Source organism: Leptopilina boulardi, unplaced genomic scaffold (genome assembly GCF_019393585.1).
Source record: "Leptopilina boulardi isolate dan_hultmark-lab unplaced genomic scaffold, ZJU_Lbou_2.1 LbouV2_396, whole genome shotgun sequence".
Lineage (NCBI taxonomy): Eukaryota > Metazoa > Arthropoda > Insecta > Hymenoptera > Figitidae > Leptopilina > Leptopilina boulardi.
This window is the reverse complement of record NW_026137969.1, coordinates 98,471-123,531: the sequence shown is the minus strand read 5'-3', so window position 1 is coordinate 123,531 and position 25,061 is coordinate 98,471. Positions and strand designations below refer to the sequence as shown.

At 28.1% G+C, this 25,061-nt stretch overlaps 3 protein-coding genes across 6 annotated transcripts in view; 2 read left to right on the top strand and 1 right to left on the bottom strand.

Moving 5' to 3' along the window:
* Positions 1-25,033, bottom strand: part of LOC127288852 (uncharacterized) — a 42,330-nt gene extending 17,297 nt beyond the window's left edge. The window contains exons 1-10 of one of the 2 annotated variants that reach the window (XR_007844095.1): positions 24,751-25,033; positions 24,436-24,591; positions 23,517-23,772; positions 23,143-23,247; positions 22,784-22,968; positions 22,473-22,709; positions 22,251-22,373; positions 21,910-22,054; positions 21,617-21,794; positions 20,550-21,365 (exon numbers count right to left, since the gene is read on the bottom strand). Coding sequence is in view for 1 of the 2 variants with exons in the window: in XM_051316541.1 (XP_051172498.1) it covers positions 21,245-21,365; positions 21,617-21,794; positions 21,910-22,054; positions 22,251-22,373; positions 22,473-22,709; positions 22,784-22,968; positions 23,143-23,247; positions 23,517-23,772; positions 24,436-24,591; positions 24,751-24,822 (1,578 nt within the window). In the remaining variant the exon portion in view is untranslated. Of the gene's footprint in view, positions 1-20,502; positions 21,366-21,616; positions 21,795-21,909; positions 22,055-22,250; positions 22,374-22,472; positions 22,710-22,783; positions 22,969-23,142; positions 23,248-23,516; positions 23,773-24,435; positions 24,592-24,750 lie in introns of those variants that run through there. The other variant, XM_051316541.1, reaches the window with a different exon arrangement.
* On the top strand, positions 173-8,352 carry LOC127288849 (vascular endothelial growth factor receptor 1-like). Of its 3 annotated transcripts, XM_051316536.1 has the most exons (23): positions 173-497; positions 983-1,116; positions 1,204-1,360; positions 1,630-1,760; positions 1,870-2,017; positions 2,144-2,301; positions 2,460-2,631; positions 2,775-2,898; positions 3,035-3,234; positions 3,440-3,594; positions 3,721-3,859; positions 4,034-4,177; positions 4,318-4,473; positions 4,566-4,702; positions 4,764-4,923; positions 5,122-5,222; positions 5,321-5,471; positions 5,653-5,877; positions 6,663-6,831; positions 6,934-7,048; positions 7,128-7,459; positions 7,521-7,626; positions 7,739-8,352. In XM_051316536.1, exons 1-23 carry the CDS (start codon positions 443-445, stop codon positions 8,138-8,140), a joined length of 3,771 nt encoding a protein of 1,256 aa, XP_051172493.1. In that variant the 5' UTR covers positions 173-442; the 3' UTR covers positions 8,141-8,352. The 3 variants fall into 3 exon arrangements, with proteins under 3 accessions (XP_051172493.1, XP_051172492.1, XP_051172494.1); XM_051316535.1 differs by having other exon boundaries at positions 6,663-7,048; XM_051316537.1 differs by lacking the exon at positions 5,122-5,222 and having other exon boundaries at positions 5,367-5,471; positions 6,663-7,048.
* LOC127288850 (vascular endothelial growth factor receptor 1-like) lies at positions 8,529-18,782 on the top strand. Its single transcript, XM_051316539.1, has 24 exons — positions 8,529-8,949; positions 9,532-9,665; positions 9,743-9,908; positions 10,506-10,636; positions 10,834-10,981; positions 11,118-11,275; positions 11,447-11,618; positions 11,758-11,881; positions 12,029-12,237; positions 12,466-12,620; positions 14,215-14,353; positions 14,520-14,663; positions 14,807-14,962; positions 15,055-15,191; positions 15,253-15,412; positions 15,617-15,717; positions 15,816-15,966; positions 16,150-16,374; positions 17,016-17,178; positions 17,346-17,460; positions 17,540-17,871; positions 17,933-18,038; positions 18,150-18,300; positions 18,430-18,782. The coding sequence occupies exons 1-24, from the start codon at positions 8,895-8,897 to the stop codon at positions 18,519-18,521; spliced, it is 3,624 nt and encodes a 1,207-aa protein (XP_051172496.1). The 5' UTR covers positions 8,529-8,894; the 3' UTR covers positions 18,522-18,782.
* Positions 25,034-25,061: the final 28 nt, after the last annotated feature.

The following is a 25,061-nucleotide window of genomic DNA, read 5'->3' as shown; positions in this document are numbered from 1 at the left end:
ATAATGTTGAAGTTGAAATAGCATATATTTAAAAAGCACTTTTATGTAAATAATGTTTATTTTTTAATTTCTGTTTAAAATTTTATAAAGAAATATTGAAAATATATTTATTTGTTCCATTTCATAATTAATTAATTAGAAAAAAAACTAATTAGAAAGTATCTAATTTTTATCAAAATTAATTTTATATCACAAATGCGTTTGTCGTCGTGCAATTTACAATGTTGTCAGATACTGTTATCTATATGTTAAAACGTAAATCCTCGGACAGTTTTTATTTGATATGGAAGAAATTATATGTCCTTTATATATTGTCCAATTTCGAGCATATTTCACTTGAGTCGCTCCTTATACATTCTAGTAAAAAAAGTCTCATCTTTTGCAAAAGTGGTTTAGTACAAATTACAGAAATTTATTATATTTCAAAGTCAAAAGATTTAAAATGAGACAAACCAGACAAATTGGATTGTTTTTCTTCATCTGTACTTTTCTTTCAGGTGTGTAACACTTAAAAATTAATTTCTTATAATTTGTAATGCGAACATTTGCAAAAACAAGATTATACTTTTCGTAATCATATTTCAAAATTTATCATTCAAAGCTTTGGGAATTAGAAAATCTAAAACATTTTTTACATTTCTGTAACAGGTTTCATAAGTTAGGGAAATAAAACACAGATAGAAATATTTTGTTACAAATTAATACAAGTTAAATCAGTGAATAAATATGATCAAAAGTACTGTATATTAAAAAATAATAAAATCACTTTACAATCTCGTCTTTTATTTTGGGATATCCTGTAAATTATTTTGACGAAGGAAGATAAATGTATAAAAAAAATTCCTAAATATACTGTCCGGAAATTAATAGAAAAAGATAATTATTTTTTATCATTTAAAAAAAATCCTGCTTATCTTAATTAATGAATTAAATTGAATTTAAATAAATAAAGTAAAATTTTTTAAATTATATTTTTTTTCAGGTTCATTGCTATTGCGCACAGGCTCCTATTCTTATGCAAAAGACATTATTGTAAACGAAGGTGAATTATTGGAACTTAATTGTACAGGTAGAATTGGATCAAGTTTTACCTTTTTTCCTCATAATCTTTCAGATGTTAGTAACTGAAATATATAATAAACAAAAAAGTGCAAATTCTTTAGATTTAGATTAAAAACAATATATTATAATGTATTTTTATAGATATTTACTTCAAATGTAAATATTAAGACATTCCGTGATGATAATGGAAAATATGTTCAAACGTTAAGTCGATTGTCAGCAATTACTGGTGACACTGGAAGTTATCATTGTAAAAATGATACAAATTCTTACATTGAGACTTATGTTTACGTAAAATGTATTACTTTTACTTTTTATATGTAATTTATGGCTAAAACATTGCTTAAAATATTTTTTTTTTATTTCAAAAAATACAAACATGACAATTTCAGATTATTAACTTCCCGAAGAATAGTTTTCGAATAAACAATTGGTTTTAATGACTACATCTTAATAATTCTCTAAAACAGTTTACTAGTAAACTAAAAGCTCCATGTTTGTATTTATATGAAATAAAAATTGCGTATATTTTAATTAAATTTTTTAAATTAAAATTTTCATTTTTAGCCGATGTTCAATTATTAGTGCCTTATACAAAATCTTATATAATATATAATGATTTTGATTACAAAAATATCATCCCATGTCGTCCTACTTCGCCTAATTATAATGTCACGATTTCAACTGTTGATAATTCAGTTAGTAATTTTATATAAATAATATAATACAACCCTAGTCACTAAGCCATTCTTGGATGATTTAGTTGCGAAATAATTTTAGTTTAATATTTTTCTATTTCTTTTTAAGACAAATAACAGGATACAATCGTCATTCAATCCAAAAAATGGTTTTATGATTTTCAATCCTATAGCGATAGATAGCAATCAATACAAATGTTCAGCAACACGTGAAGATGGATTCACTCAAACAATTGATTTTTATGTAAATGTAACATGTAAGATTTTAACAGTATTATAAATTTAATATAATTTGTTTTTTTTTCCTGTAATTTCATCTTATATATTTTTTATTGGTGTAATGAATAAATTAACATTTTAAGGAGAATTTGTTTCTTATATAGATCCAGATTCAATTAGGTCTTTCAGAATGTCTTCTGTGATACCAAGATACGTGGTTGAGGGTGAAAGTGTAAACATTAATTGTACAGTAAGATGTCTAAATAATAAGCAAATTAGATTACAATGGTATGGGCCACCTAACAAAACTTTAATTCAAAATGTAAGATGAAATATGAATTACAATTTCTTTAAATCATTTTAACATCTTTAGATATTCTGCAAAATTACACAATTTGGCATATCTCTGTGACAGTTTCATAGATCTATTTTGAATGTTTCATATATTTTGATTGACAAAAACTGTAAAATTTTCTTTAGAACGAAAGAAGACAAGTGAAAATTTATGAACATTATGGAAAATTCGGTGACATGACGTGTGAAGCACAATTAAAAATTCTAAATTTTACCATTGATGATTGCGGTTGGTATGGTTGTCAAGCAAAATCTATTGGTTCACAAGACTATCAAGCAACAAAAATAGAATTACACGGTAATTATACACACAGTTCTAGAAAAAATATTTTGTTTCGAGCATTTATTCTCCATTGAAATTTTATGACAAATCTGATTTAAAATTCATGTTTAAAATAAAGGAAAAATATTCTTCGTAATAATTTTGCTGCTTCTTTATAGATCCTCGAAAAACTTTTATTAAATTATATTGTGCCGTTAAGAACAGATTTCAAATACAAAGCGAAGGTGGTTACATAATGTGGACAGTGAACATTAATGCGTATCCACAGCCAACATGTCGTTGGTAAGACATTATTCATTATGCGAATAAAATTTTTAAAAAATTTCTAAAAAATCTTTCTTAAGTCTACAAAAATTGTGTAATTTAATTTAAAAGACAGAAATTTTTAAGTTAAATTGGAGTTGAATTTATTATGTAGGATATACAATCCAGGAAACAGTAAAATGCAGACTTTATACGATGAATCTATTCGTCACTTAAGTCTAGAGCAGGATTCAGCATTGACATACACAAAGTTAACAATTAGTTATTTGATGGGATATCATTCTGGCAATTATACATTGGAAGTTTCAAATATACATGAAAATAAATCAATTACGTTTTCTATTTATGTTACCAGTAAGATTTTCTATTTTTTAATTATTTTAATTGCAGAAAAAATTTATTCTTCATTTTTGTTGTACTTTAAAATGATCAGTTTACGTTACTCATTTTGAGCTCAAATTTTTTCTGCCTTCACTAGTATTTCTGTTGTTGCTTATGTTAAATTTATTATTTATGTAATAAAAATTTTTTTAAAATTAACATAAGTAACATATTTCAGGTAAGCCTATATTTAATATTAAGGCATATGCGCATTATGCTTCAAATCAGTTAGTTGTGATAAGAAATGAAATATCTTCATATCCTGCGTGTAATGTGACCTGGAAATATCTTACTTGTTCTGATACTAATGATTGTTCTGACAATAACATTGTGGTAAGAGAAAATATTAATTCAAATCCATCTTCCCAAAAAAGATTTCTTTAGAAACGAATTTATGACAATTTTCATTGAATTTAAGTCAAAAACAGAGTTGATCCTACCCAAATATTCTGCTTTCAGAAATGGACATTAAGGGAAAAATCACCCATTATGTTTGAGACAATAGTAAAATTTCATGTGGAAATGTCCGGTAATATCACATGCATTGCATGCAATGCAGTCGGTTGTAGAACAATAAGTAAAGAAATATTTGTTTCCGGTGAGTATGAAATAGATAACAGCAATTTTAAAAGAGTAAAATTTAAATCCACAAAATTAAAACATGTTATTTGGAAATAAAAAATTGTATTGTTCCAAAAGCTAACCCATTATAGCCTGTAGCCTATAAGTTTGTAGATCCGTATTTAAAATTTTTAAATAAAATTATTTACAGATTACAATAGTGGCATGGGAATAATTTTTCCTGAACATCAATTAACTAATGAAAATGATTTGGAACTAATTTGCTTCGCATCTATTTACAATTACACTAATAATTTAACATGGCTAATTGATGGGCAAAATATCACTGAAAATGGTACGTTTTGTAATATCCTACACTAATAAACAATAAAAGTATTCTTTGATCCAAATAAAATTTTGCGTATTAAAAACATAGTTTGACAAAATAAAATAATTTTGTAACTATTTTAAAAATTATTTTTATCATTATTACAGACAGTGTGAAATTAACTACTGAAACAACTCAAATTTCACATCGTATAACATTGTCAATAAAAAAATTACTAATATCGCATGCGGCGGAATATACATGCGTCGCAATTGCTAACGATTTCAAAGAATATAAAGAATACTACGTTTTGAATTTAGCTGGTATTTATATGAACTTTTAATTTACTTTTTCGTATTTTTATTAATGCAAATGAGATTCCTAGTTAGTGGATTTTTGTTTAATAATCTTTAAGATCCTGAACCTGCTACAATCGTAGAAACAAACATGAACGGAACAGAAGTAGCTTTTGATTTAAATACTTTGAGGCAAAATATTGAATTAATATGTACTGCTACTGGAATACCTGAACCAACTGTCACTTGGTACAAGGTAATATTTTTTGTCATACATATTATTTCTGCAATACAATAAATAAATTCAATATTACTAGGATCAACATCTGCTGGAAAGCAACAATCAGTATTTTTTTACTGGAAACAAACAGAAACTTAAAATAAAATATCTCGATGAAAAAAGTAGTGGTAAATATGTGTGTCGGGCTAAAAACCGCCTTGCTATAGAAGAAAGGTTTCTTACCTTCATTTCTATAGGTAAGAAAATAAAAACTGCTTGAATTTTTGTTTTTACTGAAAAATTCTCAATGGCTTTAGTTTTGAAGACAAAATATTTGAATTCTTTGAAATTAATTAGGTGGTATAATATTTTATAAAATTAATTCACAAAAGGGCATTTTCAGAAGTCTTAAATGTTTTACTTTATTAAATTAAAAATGTATTTGTTAATTTAAGGGAATAAAGTGTCCGAAACTTGGATTCTTATTAGTAGATTTGTGTTAATCGTTTGCTGTATATTTATAACAACTTATTGTATTATAATTCGACAAAGGAGAGTAAGTTTTCATTGTTTTGTTTTATTTTAATATTAATTAAGTTTATGACACTGGAATCGTTTTAGATTAATATGATAAAAACGTACTATTTGATTTAGATAAAGAGACAGAAATTAATAGATGCTGGATTGACTTTTTTTAAAGAAGGAGCTCTGGAAAGCATAAATCCTGAATTAACACTCGAGGATCAAGCAGAGCATCTTCCCTATGATAAAAAATGGGAATTTCCACAAGAAAAACTAGCACTTGGTAAAAATGTAACATTTAAAAATAAATTTAGTTATGCTTTGAAATTACCACATACAACTTTACACATTCCACTTCTCACTAATCCACTTTAAATAAATCAGATTGTTACAATAAAGATAAACTATTACAACCAAAGTGTTTTTAACGATTTTCTAAATTTTCTATCATCTAATTATTTTAGGAACACAATTGGGTAGCGGAGCATTTGGTGTTGTTAGAAAAGCCAAAGCGGTGGGAATTATGAAAAATGAAAAGATTACGACTGTTGCTGTAAAAATGATTAAGCGCACATTGGATCCAATGTACATTAAAGCACTAGCTAGCGAACTGAAAATTATGGTTCATCTTGGAAAGCATATCAATATTGTTAACCTCCTCGGTGCTTGTACAAAAAATATTTCTAAACGTCAGTAATTTTCTATATTTCAATTAATTCTATAATTAAAGACAAGATATTAATGGGGAATTCTTGTCAAAAAGACACACCCTCTGCCCAGAATAGATTTAATTTAAAAAATGCTCTATATGGGCTTAAATTATAACAAATTAGATCTATTTTTTGATGCTGTATGGCACTTTTTAAATATTAAACATGAGGGACCACAAATGTTAAAGAAAACCTTCAATATTAGCGAAAAAAGTAAAATTTCTTTTATCACAAGGTTAAAAGTTTTTGTATATAAAAAATTACCGACATAGAAATCTACATTACCGACTGATGATAAAACAGGAAAAATGATAATATAAAAATTACTGACATAGAAATCTTCATTACCGACTGATGATATAAATGGGTAGTGAAAATATAAAGTCCATAAGGTAGAATTCTATGTCTGTAATTTTTATATAATTCTTTTTTTTGTTTTACTAGGGAGTGAAAATATAAAGTCGGTAATGTCGATTTCTATGTCGGTAATTTTTAATATTTAAAAAAAAGTTTTGACATTGTTTTAAAAAAATATTACTTTTTTCGATAATATTGAAGATTTTTTTTTAACATTTGTGGTCCCCCATATTTAATATTTAAAAATTGTCATACGGCATTAAAAAATAGACAAAATTTGCTGTAATTTAAGCCCATGTAGAGCTTTTTTCAACTAAATCTATTCTGGGCAGAAAGGATGTTTTTCTTTTGACAAAAAATATCCCTAATAATAAGGATTAAAACAAGATAAGATATAAATTTTTTAGATGAACTACTGATTATTTTGGAATATTGTCATTTTGGGAATCTACACAATTATCTTCTTCGTCAGAGAGAAGATTTTATTGATCAAATTGATCCCGCTACCGGAAAATTCAATGTTAACATTAAACAGAAATTTGCGTTCAAAACCGATAATTACGTCGAGGCAAACAGGTATACTACTAGATCTGCTGTTGAATTTGTAATTCAAGATTCACATGAAATAATGTTAGGAACAGGAGAATTCAATAAGAAAAATATTTATTCTCAATGCAGAACTAATCATGAGGATGATTACAAAGACGAGATATTCCAATCCATCTGCACGCAGGATTTAACATCTTGGGCTTTTCAAGTTGCACGTGGGATGGAGTATCTTTCTGGACGAAAAGTACATTTTTCTAGAATATGAACGTTAATTTTTTTAAGCAAATTTACACAACTATGTACTGAATTCTTAATGTTATTAGGTGTTACATGGAGATCTTGCGGCACGAAATATTTTATTGACAGAGAATAATATTGTAAAAATTAGTGATTTTGGATTATCCAAGTCAATGTACAAAGACAATAATTATAAAAAGAAAGACGATTTACTTTTGCCAATTAAATGGATGGCGATAGAATCAATTCGCGATAGAGTATTTTCCACTCAGTCGGATGTTTGGTCATTTGGCGTTGTTTTGTGGGAGTTTTTTACGTTGGCACAAACACCTTATTTTAGTATTGATGCAGAAACACAATATCAGAAACTGATTGAAGGATATAGGCTGGAAAAACCTGAATATGCTACAAAAGAAATGTAGGTTTGTTTTACCATATAGTTTTCAAACTCAATTGAAATTTAATAAATTCTTTTCTAGGTATGATATAATACAACAGTGCTGGACAACAAATCCAATTTTACGTCCGTCATTTTCGGAATTAGCTAATTCCATTGGTGACTTTTTAGAAAAAAGTGTGCAACAGGTAAAGATCTTCTGTATCCGCTACTAATCATTTTTATTTTTTCTCCTCTTTCTCGTTCCGCTTCATGTTTTATTTTAATAATTAAATTGTTTTTGGTTTGTGGTATCATTAGTACTACATAGATCTGAACAGACCATACGTAGACTTAAACACAAAGGTTCTACAGGGAAAAAATGACTATTTAAAGATGATGTCAGCTCCCGATCATACATTACTCTCATCAAGTCAAAATTACGTCAAAAATTCTACCATTGAATTAGTAGAAAAAGGAGATTTTGCACACCTCAGTTTGACCTCCTCTGATCAGGACGGTTCCAGTAATAGTTGTAACGATAGTCGCACTCAGTTCCGATCGCTTAGTCCAGTTAATGATAAATCATCTGCTGAATCAGTTACAGAAGAAATGGTTGAGTTCTCAATACTCCAACAGGATGACGATGATCAACACCTCAAACCAATGAATTTTCATGAACATCATCAAGATTCGTTAAGGACCAATAATCCAGACGAATGAGAGTAGTAGAAGAATCTGATCTACGAATATTAAAATTTACAAACGCATGTAAAAAGAAATATATACGATTCGAATGAAAATAAATATGAGCGTTTATATTAAGAATAATTGTTATTCTTAAATAAGTTTAAAAAATTGAACCAATTAGTACGTGATGTGTTAAAAAATAACTAAATTGAATAATATCTTATAGAAGAAGATATAAATTTAGAGAACTGAAAAATATTAAACATCAGGTTATTAGGATGAATTACAATATGATTTTAATCCTTTTAATAATTTACTAATCAAGTAATACTTTTATGACGAAGGATAATGTTGAGGTTGAAATAGAATATATTTGAAAAACACTTTTATATAAATAATGTTTATTTTTTAATTTCTGTTTAAAATTTTCTAAAGAAATATTGAACGTATAAATTTATTAGTTCCATTTCATAATTAATTAATTAGAAAAAACTAATTAGAAAGTATCTAATTTTTATCAAAATTAATTTTATATCACAAATGCGTTTGTCGTCGTGCAAGTTACAATGTTGTCAGATACTGTTATCGATACGTTAAAACGTAAATCCTCGGGCAGTTTTTATTCGATATGGAAGAAATTATATGTCCTTTATATATTGTCCAATTTCGAGCATATTCCACTTGAGTCGCTCCTTATACATTCTCGTCGAATAAGTCTCATCTTTTGCAAAGGTGGTTTAGTACAAATTACAGAAAGTTATTATATTTCAAAGTCAAAAGATTTAAAATGAGACAAACCAGACAAATTGGATTGTTTTTCTTCATCTGTACTTTTCTTTCAGGTGTGTAACACTTAAAAATTAATTTCTTCTAATTTGTAATGCGATTATTTGCAAAAATAAGATTTTACTTTTAAATATTTTAATTATTACTGTATTATTTAAACCTTTGGGAATTATAATATCCAAAACATTTTTTACACTTCTGTACAGGTTTCAAAATGTTAGGGAAATAAAATACTGATACAAATATTGTAATACAGTTTAGAATTAATTTACAATCCAATTCAAATTAATACAAGTAAAATCAGTTTAATTTATTAAAGAATATATTTGATCAAAGTACTGTAGATTGAAAAAAATTAAATCACTTTACAATATTTCGTATTTTATTTTTGGACATCCTGTAGATTATTTTAACGAAGGAAGATAAAAAAGTATAAAAAATTTCTAAATATACTGGCCGGAAGTTGAGAAAAAAGAGGCGGATTTTGTAAATATTTCTTATATATCAGTGAAAGATTATTTTCTAAAATAATTTTATTTTTTTATTTACAAAAAGATACTGCTTATCTTATAATTAATGAAGTAAATTGGATTTAAATAAATAAAGAAAAAAAATTTATTAAATTTCTTTTTTTTCAGGTTCTTTGACACAGAAACCAATAAAACATCCTTTTGCAAAGGAAATTATTGTAAACGAAGGTGAATTATTGGAACTTAATTGTACCGATGATATAGAGTCAAGTTTTTCCACTTTTCCTTATAATCTTACGAATGTTAGTAACTGAAGTAGAAATAAACAAAAAATACAAATTCTTCAGGTTAGATAAATAATAATTATGTACTTTTATAGATATATACTTCAAATGTAACTATAACGACATTCTATGATAAGAATGGAAAATATGTTCAAAGGTTGAGTCGTTTGTCAACTGTTACTGGTGACACTGGATGGTATGAATGTACAACAGGAATAAGTTATTACACTGAGTTTTTCTGGACTTATGTTTACGTAAAATGTATTAAAATTTTTTATTTTTTATATGTAATTTATGCTCCATGTTGGCTTACAATATTTTCTTTTTATTTCAATGATACAAACGTGACAATTTTAGATTATTATCATCCCTGAGGAAAGTTTTTGAATAAATTACAATTGGTTTGAATAAGTTCAAATAAATAAGGTCAATTACGTAACTTTTTTCGGATTCCACATTTCACATACCGGAACCAACATTCTGGATTCCACTTTTTACATTCTGAATTCCACATTCCGGATCCCACATTGCGGATTCCACTTTTAGAATGTAGAATCCGGCATTTTGAAAGTGGAATCCGAAATGTAAAAAGTGGAATCCGGAATATGGGATTCAGAATGTAGAATCTGGAATTTTAAAAGTGGAATCCGGAATGTGAAATCCGGAAAAAAATTACGTAATTGACCCCCAGTAACGCATACCTATAGAGTTGGTTTCCATGAAAATCCGCTGTACGATTGAAAAATCTGAATAATTCTAAACACTTTTCACAAGTATCTAAAGGCGCCATGTTTCTATCCATGAAATAAAAATTGTATTTTAAATTCAATTTTTTTAAATTAAAATTTTAATTTTTAGCCAATGTTGAATTACTAGTACCTGATACGAAATTAGATGGAATATATGCAAATTTTGGATACGATAAAGTCATTCCCTGTCGTCCTACTTCGCCTAATTATAAAGTTACAATTTCAACTCTTGATAATTCCGTTAGTAATTTTATATAAATTTGATGAAAATTACCATAAAAAATAGTCGGTGTTATATTTCTCAAACTATACATATATTTAAATAACGCATATTTTTAATAAACAATTTTTTTATTTTTTAAATTACAAAGCATTAGTTTTTATCATGATTTAGTTTGCGAGATAATTCTATTTAATATTTTTTATTACTTTTCAAGATAAATGACAAGATACAATCGTCATTCGACCCAAAAGAGGGTTTTTTGCTTAAAAAAGCTAAAGCGATAGATAGCAATCAATACAAATGTACAGCAACACGTGAAGATGGATTCACTCAAACGATTGATTTTTTTGTAAACGTCACATGTAAGATTTTAACGGTATCATGAGTTTGATATCATTTTTTTTCGTAATTCTACATTATATAGTTTGCACGGATGTACTGAATAAATTATTATTTTTATAATTAACATTATATATGTAGAATTTGTTTCTTATATAGATCCAGATTCAATTAGGTCTTTCAGAATGTCTTCTGTGACACCAAGATACGTGGTTGAGGGTGAAAGTGTAAACATTAATTGTACAGTAAGATGTCTAAATAGCGAGCAAGTTACATTACAGTGGTTTGGGCCACCTAACAAAACTTTAATTCAAAATGTAAGATGGAATATGAATTACAATTTTATTAAAATCATTTTAACATCTTCAGATATTCTGCAAAATTACACAATTTGGCGTATCGCTGTGATAGTTACAAATATCTATTTTGATTTTTTCAATATTTCATATATAAACATTTCGATTGACAAACTGTAAAATTTTCTTTAGAACACAAGAAGACAAGTAGAAATTTATGAACATTCCGAAAAATTTGGTGACATGACGTGTGAAGCGCAATTAAAAATTTTAAATTCTACCAATGAGGATAGCGGTTGGTATGGTTGTCAAGCAAAATCTATTGGTTCACAAGACTATCAGGAGACAGAAATAGAGATTCACGGTAATTACACAGTTCTATATTTTGTTTAGAGCGCATTCATTCTAGAATAAAATTTTATCTAATCACAAATTTGATTAAAAATTTTTGTTCAAAATAAACGAAAAGTATTGTTTGTAATAATTTTTCTGCTTCTTTGTAGATCCTCGAAAAACTTTTATTGAATTATATTGTACCGATAAGAACAGATTTCAAACACTAAACGAAGGTAATTACATATCTTGGACAGTGGACATTAATGCGTATCCACAGCCAAAAATTCGTTGGTAAGATTTATTGTATTCATTATGCGAATAAAAACTTAAAATTTTTTTACGAAAATCTTTCTTAAGTCTACAAAAATTTTGTAATTTAATATAAAAGATTGCAAAATTTTTAAGTTAAATTAGAATTTAAAGAATTTTACTGTTTAGGATGTACAATTCAGGAAACAGTAAAAAGCAGCCTTTAAACGAAATGTTTAATTTGTCTGATGGTTCTATATTTCTAAAGCAGGATTCAGAATTAACATACACACAGTTGAACATTTTTAGTTTGATGGTATATCATTCTGGCAATTATACATTGGAAGTTTCAAATCAACATGGAAATAAATCCATTAGGTTTATTATTTACGTTAAAGGTAAGATTTTTTTCTATTATTTTAATCGCAGAAAAAATTTGAACTAATTTTTTTTCGCAGTTCAAAATTAGTTAAATGAACGTGGCGCCATACTCATGGTTGCACTTTAAAATGAGTGGTTTACGCTACTTATTATTAAGCTCAAATTTTTTTTGTCTTCATTAGTATTTCTATTGTTAAATTTATTATTATTTATGTAATAAAAATTAACTAAAAAACATATTTCAGGTAAGCCGAGATATAATATTAAGGCACATGTGCATTATGCTCCAAATCAATTAGCTTTGATAAGAAATGAAGTCTATTCATATCCTGCGTGTAATGTGACCTGGAAATATATTACTTGTTCTGATGATTATGGTTGTTTTGCCGGAGACACTGTGGTAAGAGAAAATATTAATTTAATTCTTATTATTCCATTTAGAAACGAATTTTTGACAATTTTGATGAAATTGAAAGCAGAGTTGCCAATGACCCTACCTAAACCTAAATATGATAATATTATTATTCCCTGCCAATGATTGTCAGCTACCAAAAGTCTTGTAAATTCTTGATAGACCTTGTCGTGGTAATGGGGCTTTTCACTAAAGGAATCCTTAAACCAAAATGTCGAAATCCAGTGACAACAGTATCGCAGTATTGGACACATTGGGAACTGCAGCAATCAATGCCACAAGGAGAATGGACCATGGAGGCACCCAGCTTCTTAAGATTCCCCAGGTCTGTTTGGAAAGACTTGGAACCAGAAGAGGAAACGCTTCAAACGTTTCTAGTGCCAGCAGTGGAAGAAATTTGATTCTCTCTGACCTAGACAACGAGACAATTGAAGAAGAACGCGAAAACTGTTTAAAATTTAGCCAGAAGAAAGATGATTGTCTTTAGACGATCGAAGATGAGATCGCCAAGATAGTAAAGTCTTGGGAAGTCCAGAAGAATGTCAATATGACTATTAAGAACAGACTTAAGACTCTTTAGGATCTGTTCAGTGAGGTGAAGACAAAACACGCGTTAACAGTTAATTGAGATAGCAATCTTGGTGGCGCTAAAGGCAATGCAACAGGAACAACGTATGCCAATGTATATAGCAAACTTCGGAGGTAAGTGAATCCAAACGTCAGCCACAAGCAGATTGTGGCGCAAGGTCTACTAAAAAGGGAAATCTCCTAATCAAAATCGGAGAAGACTCCAAAACATTGGCATTCACCGCTGAGGTCACCAAATCGGTTGGAAGCATGGGGAAGGTACACATGGATAGACAGGTCACAATGGAGATCAGCGACATAGATTGCCTCACACAGGAATTAGAGGTCCAACAGGTGTTGGAGGAAGTGCTCCAGAAGCCGGAAAAGTGACGGTCCTAGGACCCAGCCAATGAGGAATGAAGCTCGCGGTTGTAGTCACCGACCCAAAGAAGGCGGACAGGTTGGAGAAAGAAAGATGCATAAGGATTGACTTTATGTGTTGCTTAATAATAGAAGGGTGATGGTCGTGCGATGCCACCGGTGCCTGGCGTACGGCTACATTGGAAGAGTTTTTAAGGCAACCGACAGATGTACTGCGTGCTTCAAGTGCGTTGAAGTCGATCATAAGTTTGCAAAATGCAATTGAATCCCAAACTGCATCTGATGTAGAGAAAAGTGTGGCAATAAGGCGAACATTAGTCATATCGCAGGCAGCGAAGGATGCTAAATCTTCAGGACGGCCCTTGAGGAGTCCAAAAAGACTCTCGTACGAGCAAAGAATAAATAGGCCAGAAAGATCGCCAAGGGTCGCAATAACGAGAATTAAGTGGACCTTCACCTATGAAGTTTAAAGCTTGACGGCACTTCCGTAGTGTAATATTAAGCATTATTATTATTATTTTTAAGCATTTTATGTAAGAGCGCAATTTTCGACTTTCAAGAGAGTTGTTATTTTCTTGTTTATGATTGATGACTTCTCATCTATCGTTTCTTAATAATTATGTCCTGCTTTCAGAAATGGACGTTAACAGAAAAATCACCTATTATGTTTGAGACAATAGTAGAATTTCAAGTGAAAATGTCCGGTAATATCACGTGCATTGCATGCAATACAGTCGGTTGCAGAACAATAAGTAAAAAAATATTTGTTTCCGGTAAGTATTAAATAGATAAGAGCAATTTTAGAAGAGTAAAATTTAAATCCATAAAATTAAAAATGATATTTTGTTTAGAATAAAAATTGGTGTTTTTCTAAAGCTAACCTGCTATTCTGTACCCTAAAAGATCCGTATATAAAATATTAGATAAACTTGTTTACAGATTACAATAGTGGCATGGGAATAATTTTTCCTGAACATCAATTAACTAATAAAGATGATTTGGAACTAATTTGCTTTGCATCCTCTTACAACTACACTAATAATTTAAAATGGCTAATTGATGGGAAAAATATCACTGAAAATGGTACGTTTTGTCATATCCTACACTTATAAACAATAAAAGTATTCTTTGATGCAAATATAATTTTTCGTATTATTAAAAACATAGTTTTACAAAATAAAATAATTTTGAAATTATTTTAAAAGTTATTTTTATCATTATTACAGACAGTGTGAAATTAACTACTGAAACAACTCAATTTTCACATCGTATAACATTGTCAATAAAAAAATTACTAATATCGCATGCGGCGGAATATACATGCGTCGCAATTGCTAACGATTTCAAAGAATATAAAGAATACTACGTTTTGAATTTAGCTGGTATTTATATGAACTTTTAATTTACTTTTTCGTATTTTTATTAATGCAAATGAGATTTCTAGTTAGTGGATTTTTGTTTAATAATCTTTAAGATTCTGAACCTGCTACAATCGTAGAAACAAACATGAACGGAACAGAAGTAGCTTTTGATTTAAATACTTTGAGGCAAAATATTGAATTAATATGTACTGCTACTGGAATACCTGAACCAACTGTCACTTGGTACAAGGTAATATTTTTTGTCATACATATTATTTCTGCAATACAATAAATAAATTCAATATTACTAGGATCAACATCTGCTGGAAAGCAACAATCAGTATTTTTTTACTGGAAACAAACAGAAACTTAAAATAAAATATCTCGATGAAAAAAGTAGTGGTAGATATGTGTGTCGGGCTAAAAACCGCCTTGCTATAGAAGAAAGATTTCTTACCTTCATTTCTATAGGTAAGAAAATAAAAACTGCTTGAATTTTTGTTTTGACTCAAAAATTCTGAATGGCTTTAGTTTTGAAGACAAAATATTTGAATTCTTTGAAATTAATTAGGTGGTATAATATTTTATAAAATTAATTCGCACATACAAAAGGGTATTTTCAGAAGACTAAAATTTTTTATTTTATTAAATTAAAAATGTATTTGTTAATTTAAGGGAATAAAGTGTCCGAAACTTGGATTCTTATTATCAGATTTGTGTTAATTGTTTGCTGTATATTTACAACAACTTATTGCATTATAATTCGACGAAGGAGAGTAAGTTTTTATTATTTTGTTTTATTTCAATATTAATGGAGTTTGTAACACTGGAATCGTTTTAGATTGATATGATAAAAACGTATTATTGGATTTAGGTAAAGAGACAGAAATTAATAGATGCTGGATTGACTTTTTTTGAAGAAGGAGCTCTGGAAAGCATAAATCCTGAATTAACACTCGAAGATCAAGCAGAGCATCTTCCCTATGATAAAAAATGGGAATTTCCACAAGAAAAACTAGCACTTGGTAAAAATAAATAATTTAAAAATGAATTCAGTTATGTTTTAAAATTACTTCATACATACTTTACACTTCCTAGAAATCCAATTTTGACTTTCTATAAATCAATTTCAATATGTAACATTCCAAATTTAAATCTATTACAAACAAGATGTTTGTTTGACGATTTTCTATCATCTATTATTTTAGGAACACAATTGGGTAGCGGAGCATTCGGTGTTGTTAGAAAAGCCAGAGCGGTGGGAATTATGAAAAATGAAAAGATTACGACTGTTGCTGTAAAAATGATTAAGCGCACATTGGATCCAATGTACATTAAAGCACTAGCTAGCGAACTGAAAATTATGGTTCATCTTGGAAAGCATATTAATATTGTTAACCTCCTCGGAGCTTGTACAAAAAATATTTCCAAAAGTCAGTAATTTTGAATTATGTATTCAATTAATTCTATTATTAAAGACAAAATATTAGTAGGATATTACCGACATAGAAATCTACATTACCGACTGATGGTAAAACAAAAATGATGATATAAAAAATTACCGATATAGAAATTTACACTACCGACTGATGGTAAACAATGAAATGATGTTATAAAAATTACCGACGTAGAAATCTACATTACCGACTGATGGTATAACAAGAAAAATGCAAATATAAAATCTGTAAGGTAGAGTTTTATGTCGGTAATTGATATCTAATCGGTTTTCCTGTTTCACTATCATCATTTTCTTGTTTCACCATTAGCCGGTAATGTAGATTTCTACGTCGGTAATTTTTTATATCATCAAAAAAAGTTTTAACCATGTTTTTTAAAAAATATTACTTTTTTCGATAAAATTGAAAGTGTCTTTTAACATTTGTGGTTCCATGTTTAATATTTAAAATATGCCATACGGCATCAAAAAATAGATAACAGTCGCTGTAATTTAAGCCTATATAGAGCTTTTTTAAATTAAATCTTTTCTGGCCAGAGTGGGTGTTTTTTGACAAAGAATGCCCCTAATATATATCTTAAAGAAGAATTTAAACAGGGTAAGATATAAACTTTTTAGGTGAACTATTAATTATTCTGGAATATTGTCACTTTGGGAATCTACAAAACTATCTTCTTCGACATAGAGAAGATTTTATTGATCAAATTGATCCTGCTACCGGAAAATTAAACATTGGACGGAACTTTGCTTCTGAAACCAATAATTACGTCGAGGCAAACAGGTATTATTATTTCCTAATATAAATACTTTGAAACGTACTGTACAAATATTAGATAGTCGTAACTTGGATACTATCAGATCTGCTGTTGAATCCGTAACTCAAAATTCACATGAAATAACGTTAGGTACAGGAGAATTCAATAAAAGAAAATTTTTTTGTCAATGCAGAACCAATTATCAGAGTGATTACAAAGATGAAATAGTACAATCCATCTGCACACAGGATTTAACATCTTGGGCTTTTCAAGTTGCACGTGGGATGGAGTATCTTTCTGGACGAAAAGTACATTTTTCTAGAATATGAACGTTAATTTTTTTAAGCAAATTTACACAACTATGTACTGAATTCTTAATGTTATTAGGTGTTACATGGAGATCTTGCGGCACGAAATATTTTATTGACAGAGAATAATATTGTAAAAATTAGTGATTTTGGATTATCCAAGTCAATGTACAAAGACAATAATTATAAAAAGAAAGACGATTTACTTTTGCCAATTAAATGGATGGCGATAGAATCAATTCGCGATAGAGTATTTTCCACTCAGTCGGATGTTTGGTCATTTGGCGTTGTTTTGTGGGAGTTTTTTACGTTGGCACAAACACCTTATTTTAGTATTGATGCAGAAACACAATGTCAGAAACTGATTGAAGGATATAGGTTGGAAAAACCTGAATATTCTACAAAAGAAATGTAGGTTTGTTTTACCATATAGTTTTCAAACTCAATTGAAATTTAATAAATTCTTTTCTAGGTATGATATAATACAACAGTGCTGGACAACAAATCCAATTTTACGTCCGTCATTTTCGGAATTAGCTAATTCCATTGGTGACTTTTTAGAAAAAAGTGTGCAACAGGTAAAGATCTTCTGTATCCGCTACTAATCATTTTTATTTTTTCTCCTCTTTCTCGTTCCGCTTCATGTTTTTTTTAATAATTAAATTGTTTTTGGTTTTTGATATCATTAGTACTACATAGATCTAAACAGACCATACGTAGAGATGAACACAAAGGTGCTAGAGGGAAAAAATGACTATTTACAGATGATGTCAGCTCCCGATCATTCATTACTCTCATCCAGTCAAAATTACGTCAAAAATTCCACCATCGAATTAGCAGGTAAAGGAGATTTTGCCCACCTCAGTTTGATCTCTACTGGTCTGAACGATTTCAGTAATAGTTGCAACGACAGTCGCATACAATTCCGATCACTTAGTTTAATTAATAATAAATCACATGCTAAATCAGTTACAGAAGAAGTTATCCAGTCCTTATCCATACTGGAGGATGATGACGATGATCAACACCTTAAACTAATTAATATTCATGAACATCATTAAGATTCGTTAAGGACCAACAATCCAGACGAAGGAAAATAGCAGAAGAAACTTATTTGCACATATATATGCTTATCTGAAATTACGCTGAAATAACCAAAGGGAGATTCCAACCAAGCTGCAGACCATCGGTGCATAGACGATCCCTAAACAAAATTAACCAATAAACAACTCACCAACGTTGAAATGACGACACTAAGGCGACGTTGAATGACGCTGATAAATCCAAATAACAATCACAATAACTCACATTTATTTAACAAAGAATAAAGATTTATTTAACCAAACTAAATAATAATTACTTAGAAGAATAATTAAGCGTGTAACGCGAAAGGGTCTTCCTTTCGATACGATTCAAAATCGACTGTCTATTGACGCTGACTTTCCCTAGATCTCCTAATTTTTTAAGAGAGACGTTTTTTCTTGTCACCCATATCGCTCCATCCTTCTCTCTGGACGATTTTGGCGGCAGCACCCAGGAAAACATAGATAACGACGCTGACAATCGTGCCTTTAGACGGTAAAAACATGCGCAATTCATCACACAGAAAAATTGCCAAAACACACGTTCATGGGTGTTTTCGACGTCGACACTCTGAGTGTTCTGAAAGTGTTAAGTGGTTCTCAACCAATATTAAAAATTATGATTAGCCATAACTTATTATGATTGGCTAAAGCATGCTAAAAGTGACATGTTTGTGATACGAGCTGCAGTTTTAGGTGATGTGCACAAAAAAGGGTGTGTTATTTGCATGCTTTATTTGAAATTGGATGTGTTCGGGCTGTGCTCGTGCTCTGGTTTCTCAATCTTGTTTAATAAACCGAGCGTGTTTTCTGAGTGCGAAAGTAAATAACGTAAAATTTTCAAAAATGGCAAATTTAAACCCTGAAGTCAATTACGTTAACGCCATAGGAATTGTACAAAATCTTGTTAAAATATAAATAAAATAAAATAAATAAAATAAATAAAATAAATAAAATAAATAAAATAAATAAAATAAATAAAATAAATAAAATAAATAAAATAAATAAAATAAGTAAAATAAATAAAATAAATAAAATAAATAAAATAAATAAAATAAATAAAATAAATAAAATAAATAAAATAAATAAAATAAATAAAATAAATAAAATAAATAAAATAAATAAATAAAATAAATAAATAAAAAATATAAATATTACATTAAAATTAATACTTACTCGTATCAACGTTCGTTACGTCGCATGAAATGCGACCATTATTTTTGAATAATGTTTTATTGTTCTTTAAAACTAAATCATTTAAAATTATTCTTTCCTCCATGATGCAACAGCGTGGTCTTCACCGGTCTTGAAAGCGTAATGAGAAGATTGCATTGGATTAGGTTAGGTTAAATTAGGTTAAATACACTAAAATAATAAAATGTGGTTGAGAACCTTTTCGAGCTCTCAGAGCGCTCAGAGTGTCAACGTCGAAAACACCCCGTGTCACGCTGACACGAAAAACTAAACAGCTGACTTATCGAGAAGGACAAAAACGCTGACCGACACCAACCAATATAAGTAACAATTTACATCGTTACAATTTTAATAATTAATTTTATTAAGTTAGACAATAAGGTTAATTTATCGTGGAGTCAAGGATTAGTCAAAGAAAACGTTATCTACACTTTGAGGTTATTTTTGATTTATTATGATTTCTTTTAATTGAAGAGAATAATTTATTTTTAGCGACAGGATATTTTACGGGAAAATAGCCAAAAATTAATTTAATTACTTTCCAATAATTAACAGATTAGTTCAGAAAAATGTTTGGAAAAACTTTCTAACAAACCGTGGAGAGGGGGGATAAGGAGAAACACCATTAATTAGGCAGAATTGAACAATAACACTATTTATTATTATTCACCTGAATTTTGAAAAAGTTAAATTTATGAAAGTGTTAGAAGGCCCATTAACAAGATTTATATTTTATTTTAATCTATGATTTTTAAATAATAATGAGATCGACTAGGAAGGAAAACGACTCATATAATTAATTTAGGGACTCACAGTCCAATTGACGACGACGAAGACGCCTCGTCGCACTATTAGTTACAATTACGTTACATTTTAATTTTGGTTTTACAAAAAAAGAATAGAGAAAAACACGAACTATTCTGTACTGACACCAGGATGAGAATGAGGGTAAAATGGCTGACGAGTCAAACTCGAAAGCATTGTTAAACAGCGCCCTCTCTTCTCGCTGACATTCAGGTTAATTAATAGCGAATTTTATCCACGATCAATAACCGATAAGCGACCGTCGGTAACGTAGATTCTACACTCAATGCCTCATGAGAGTTTTCATAACAGAACGAAAGGACAAATCATAATCGAATTTAATTATTATTAGTCGACTATTAATCTGACGACTTTGGCAAGTTGGTTTCTTAATAGGAGAATTTAATATTTAAACAAAATGAAGTGAGTATCAAAAGAAAACAATTTTTATAATTTATAATATTTTACAGCCATTATGGCTGGATTCCCACCCTGGTGTTGTTTATTTACAAAAAAATTTATTTAACTTTATTATTTTTAGGTTTATTTTATTTTATTTTTTTTAGGTTATAGCGTTTATATGAAAAATAATTTTTATTATTACATATGTGTTTCAGAGGCAAAAGTTAAACCTATTAGTATACGTGATGTGTTAAAAATTTCACTTGATCCACGTGCTGAAGGATTTTAGTGAAATATTTATTTTATGAAATTTCGTTAATTCTTATTGAATATGGAACGTCACATTTATTGGTGTCGTTATATGCCTGACGACCATTTCTTCCAATGGCTTCTTCCACTAAACCTTGTCTATATTTTGTCCACCTGGGAAAATAAAAATTTACGTTTTTTATAATTAATTATTCAGAAGATTTATGATTAATTTTTTAAATGCTTGCAAGTATTAAAATTTTATCTTAATTTTAAGGTTATGTTCATTTCTTTGTTAGGGGAATTTAAAGTTAAGTTTGTTAGACATAACCTCAAAGCCAACTTTCCCTTGACCTATGCGGCCTTGAATTTTGAGGTTATGATTGGTCTATGACATTAAATCCTGGATACCAATTTTCACTCACTTTCTATGTACAACAAATGTTTGAAGTAATTCATCACTATTAGGATATTTTGAATTCAAAAATAATTTTACTCTCTCCCAAATATTTGCTCGATTTTGCTTCAAGAGCCAATAACGTGGAATTAATAAACATCTTACATCTGTTAATGACACTATTCGTCTATTCCGCATTTCTTCACCTAAATAAGATTTTTAAAAAAAATTAATTCCAAATAGAATTACATTAAAAATTTTTATGACAAAAATATGATAAAGAATTATTAACAAATAAGACATAATTTCAAAATTTATTACCTAAAGCAAAACAAGATCCTCGATAAAATATACAAATTTGCATAAATCTTGTCCGTACATTTTTTGGATATTGTTGTTGCGATATTGTCGAAGGTTTCATCATTAGCGTATTTGCAGTTTCCGTAATATCGTGCCACTGATTTATCTAAAAAAAGGATTAAAAAAATCCAATGAAACTTCTAGTTACCATCAAGTGGTAATTTAGATTACGACTTTATCGACTGATGGTAAAATGCCGTTAATGAAATCTACTTTACCGACTGATGATAACTTACCGACATTTGTCTTATTTCTACAATTCTGTTGGTATTATTCACTAATAATGTTTTTTTTATACTTACAACGTCTAAAATTCTTACAGTAGCCATACTTAATCGATCTTTACTTGGAAATCGTTTTCTTTTCAAATATTCTGTTAAATCAGTGATTGACGTAGGTTTTTCTGATTGCAAACTTTTCTCTAACTACAATAAATAAAAATATATTAAAAAAAAAATTTTTTTTTTAATTTTTTAAAATAAAATGAAAACTATATTCTTATATTCATAAAAAAATTTACATACACTCCATTTATCTTGATCAAATTTTTCACTATATTTTGTTAATTTTTGATTTTTCCGCATCTCCATATCTTTTTTCTTAAGTCTTGATTCTTTCGTTTCTAAATTATTATATAAATTATATTGAATTTCTCGATTAAATTTTTTCTCTTCCACTATCATATGTTCAATTAATTTACATTCACCGACAAGAACAAAATAAACATAATTTACCATTCCTTTTCCATCGCCAATAATAATCTATATATTATAAATAAAAGTTAATTATTTCTAGTCGTTTTTTTTCTTTTTTTCTTATAATTTTCTTAAAATACCTCATTGGGTTTATAATTTTTCACTTTACTAAGTATACAACATTCGCGCATTGTATTTTCATCCCAACCTTTGAAATAATTAAAATTAATCAAAGCGTCTTGTAGTATGTCCCATTCTTCCATAAGTGAATGTTTTAAAATTTGATTAAAATATTCTCGTGAAATGTACAATAAGTCGACGGGAGCTTTATAAAAAAAAGAAAGAATTAATTAAAATAAAAATTTAATTAAAAAACAATTTTTCTAAAAAAAAAAATTTTTTTTGGTCTAGTCACAAAATTTTATTTTTAAAATGTTTTTAAAATTAATGCATTTTTTATTATTGTTAAAAAATTTTAATAATTGATAATTGCCCTTACTTTTACTAGTAATTGTCAATGTTCTTGGAACTCTGTGTAAAAGAGAAATTTCGCCAAATGTTTCTCCTGCTTTTAATGTACCAACATTAGTTTCTATTTTGTCACCTGTTAACAAAATTAAAAAAAATATATAACAAAAATCAATCAATAAATTTTTTTAAAAATTTTGTTACAATTTTCTACTGTTTTTTTTACATCTAGAAAAAAGATTTCTTTAATTCAAGAAAAAATAAATTTGTTGGACAAATTTTTTTGTGATACAAAGAAAATTTATTTGTTTCAAACAAATTATTTTTGATTTAAGAAATTTTTTTGGGTTTTCCATTGAAAAATTAGATTTTTAATTTTTAGAAAAATAAATTTTTATAACATACCGCTCACATTGTTAATTTCTATTTTTGACAAAATAATTTGTCCACTAACAATAAAATAAAGTGCCTCGGCTGTGTGCCCCTGACGTACGATAACCCGCTGTGCTGGTACGTATTGATATCGACAGTCAGGTGCCAAACTCTCTCTGAGACTGTCGTCATATTTTTTGAATGCTTGTAAATTTCTTATCAATTGCCAAATATAAGCTCGATTATCTCTCGTTCTTTGATGTGGATCAATTAAAAGAATCGAGCGATCCTTTATAGAAATAAAAAATAATATATTAATGATAAAACAGTACCTACCAACTGTTGGTAAAGAAAAATTTTAAAATCAATATCATCTTAAAATTACTTAATTATATTAACAATTATTAATTAAATTATTATTTTTTTTGTAAAAAAATAATAAATTAAAAAAAATTTAAATAAAAATAAAATAATACCAATTGGTGATAAAAAGGGAAATTTAAGTTTGAAATAATCCACTGTCGGTATAGAAGATATCTGTACTTTTAAAATTTAAATCACACGATACTTTTGGCAAAAAATGAAATTAAAAGCAGTAAAATTAATAAACAAAGAAAATAAAATAATAAACAGTTAATTAATAAATGTAAAAAAAATCATAAGCTACAAAAATTTTTTACTTTTAATAAAAATAAATAAACAAATTAAAATTACAAATAAGGGTTAAAAATTTATCAACTATTGGTAAAGTAGATAATTATGTTATCAAAATTAGTAAAGCATTTACGCATTCAATATTTAAAAATAAAATTTAAAAATTAATAGTAAAAATAAAATAGAGGAAAATAAAATTAGGCCCTAAATAAAAAATGGAAGCATTTTTAGAAAATTCTTTGCAATAATTAAAAACAAAAATTTTCATACAAAAATTAAATGCAAATTTTTTTTTAACCTTTAACGTAAGTTCCTTTTTTTCTTCATTTCTCTTTTTTCTTTTCGTTCCCGTTTCTGGTTCTTCTGATATTAATTTTTCACCTATCCAATTTTTATATTCCATCACAAGTCGCACGACAGCTCGAAATAAATATTTTCCCCTTAATTTTTCAAACTTTAAATAAAAAATTTTAATAAAAACATTTTCACAAAATTGTTAAATTTAATTATATAAAAAAAATAATTAAATATAAAATTAATAACATTTGTTAAATTAATTTAAAAAAATTAATTAAATTATTTAAATTTTTGAAATTTTTCGAAAATTTCTAACCAATGTCTTTGTTTTTTTATCTGGTTCTCCCAATGCCAGCCATAATGATCCTCTTCGTTCGTCGTGATCCATTTATAATTTTTTTTTAAACTTAACAATTTTAAAGAAAAGAAAATATTTTAAATAACAATTTTTTTTAAAACAAATTTTGATTAATTTTATCCCAGAAAAATCTTTGCCACTGCGATTAATTTTTCACATGTTGACTTTGCAATTGTTTTGTCAATAATTGTGTTTCACGATGCGCACAATTCGATGAGCAAAGAGGAGCCATTTTTTTAAATATCCAAAAAATATATTTTACTAGAGAA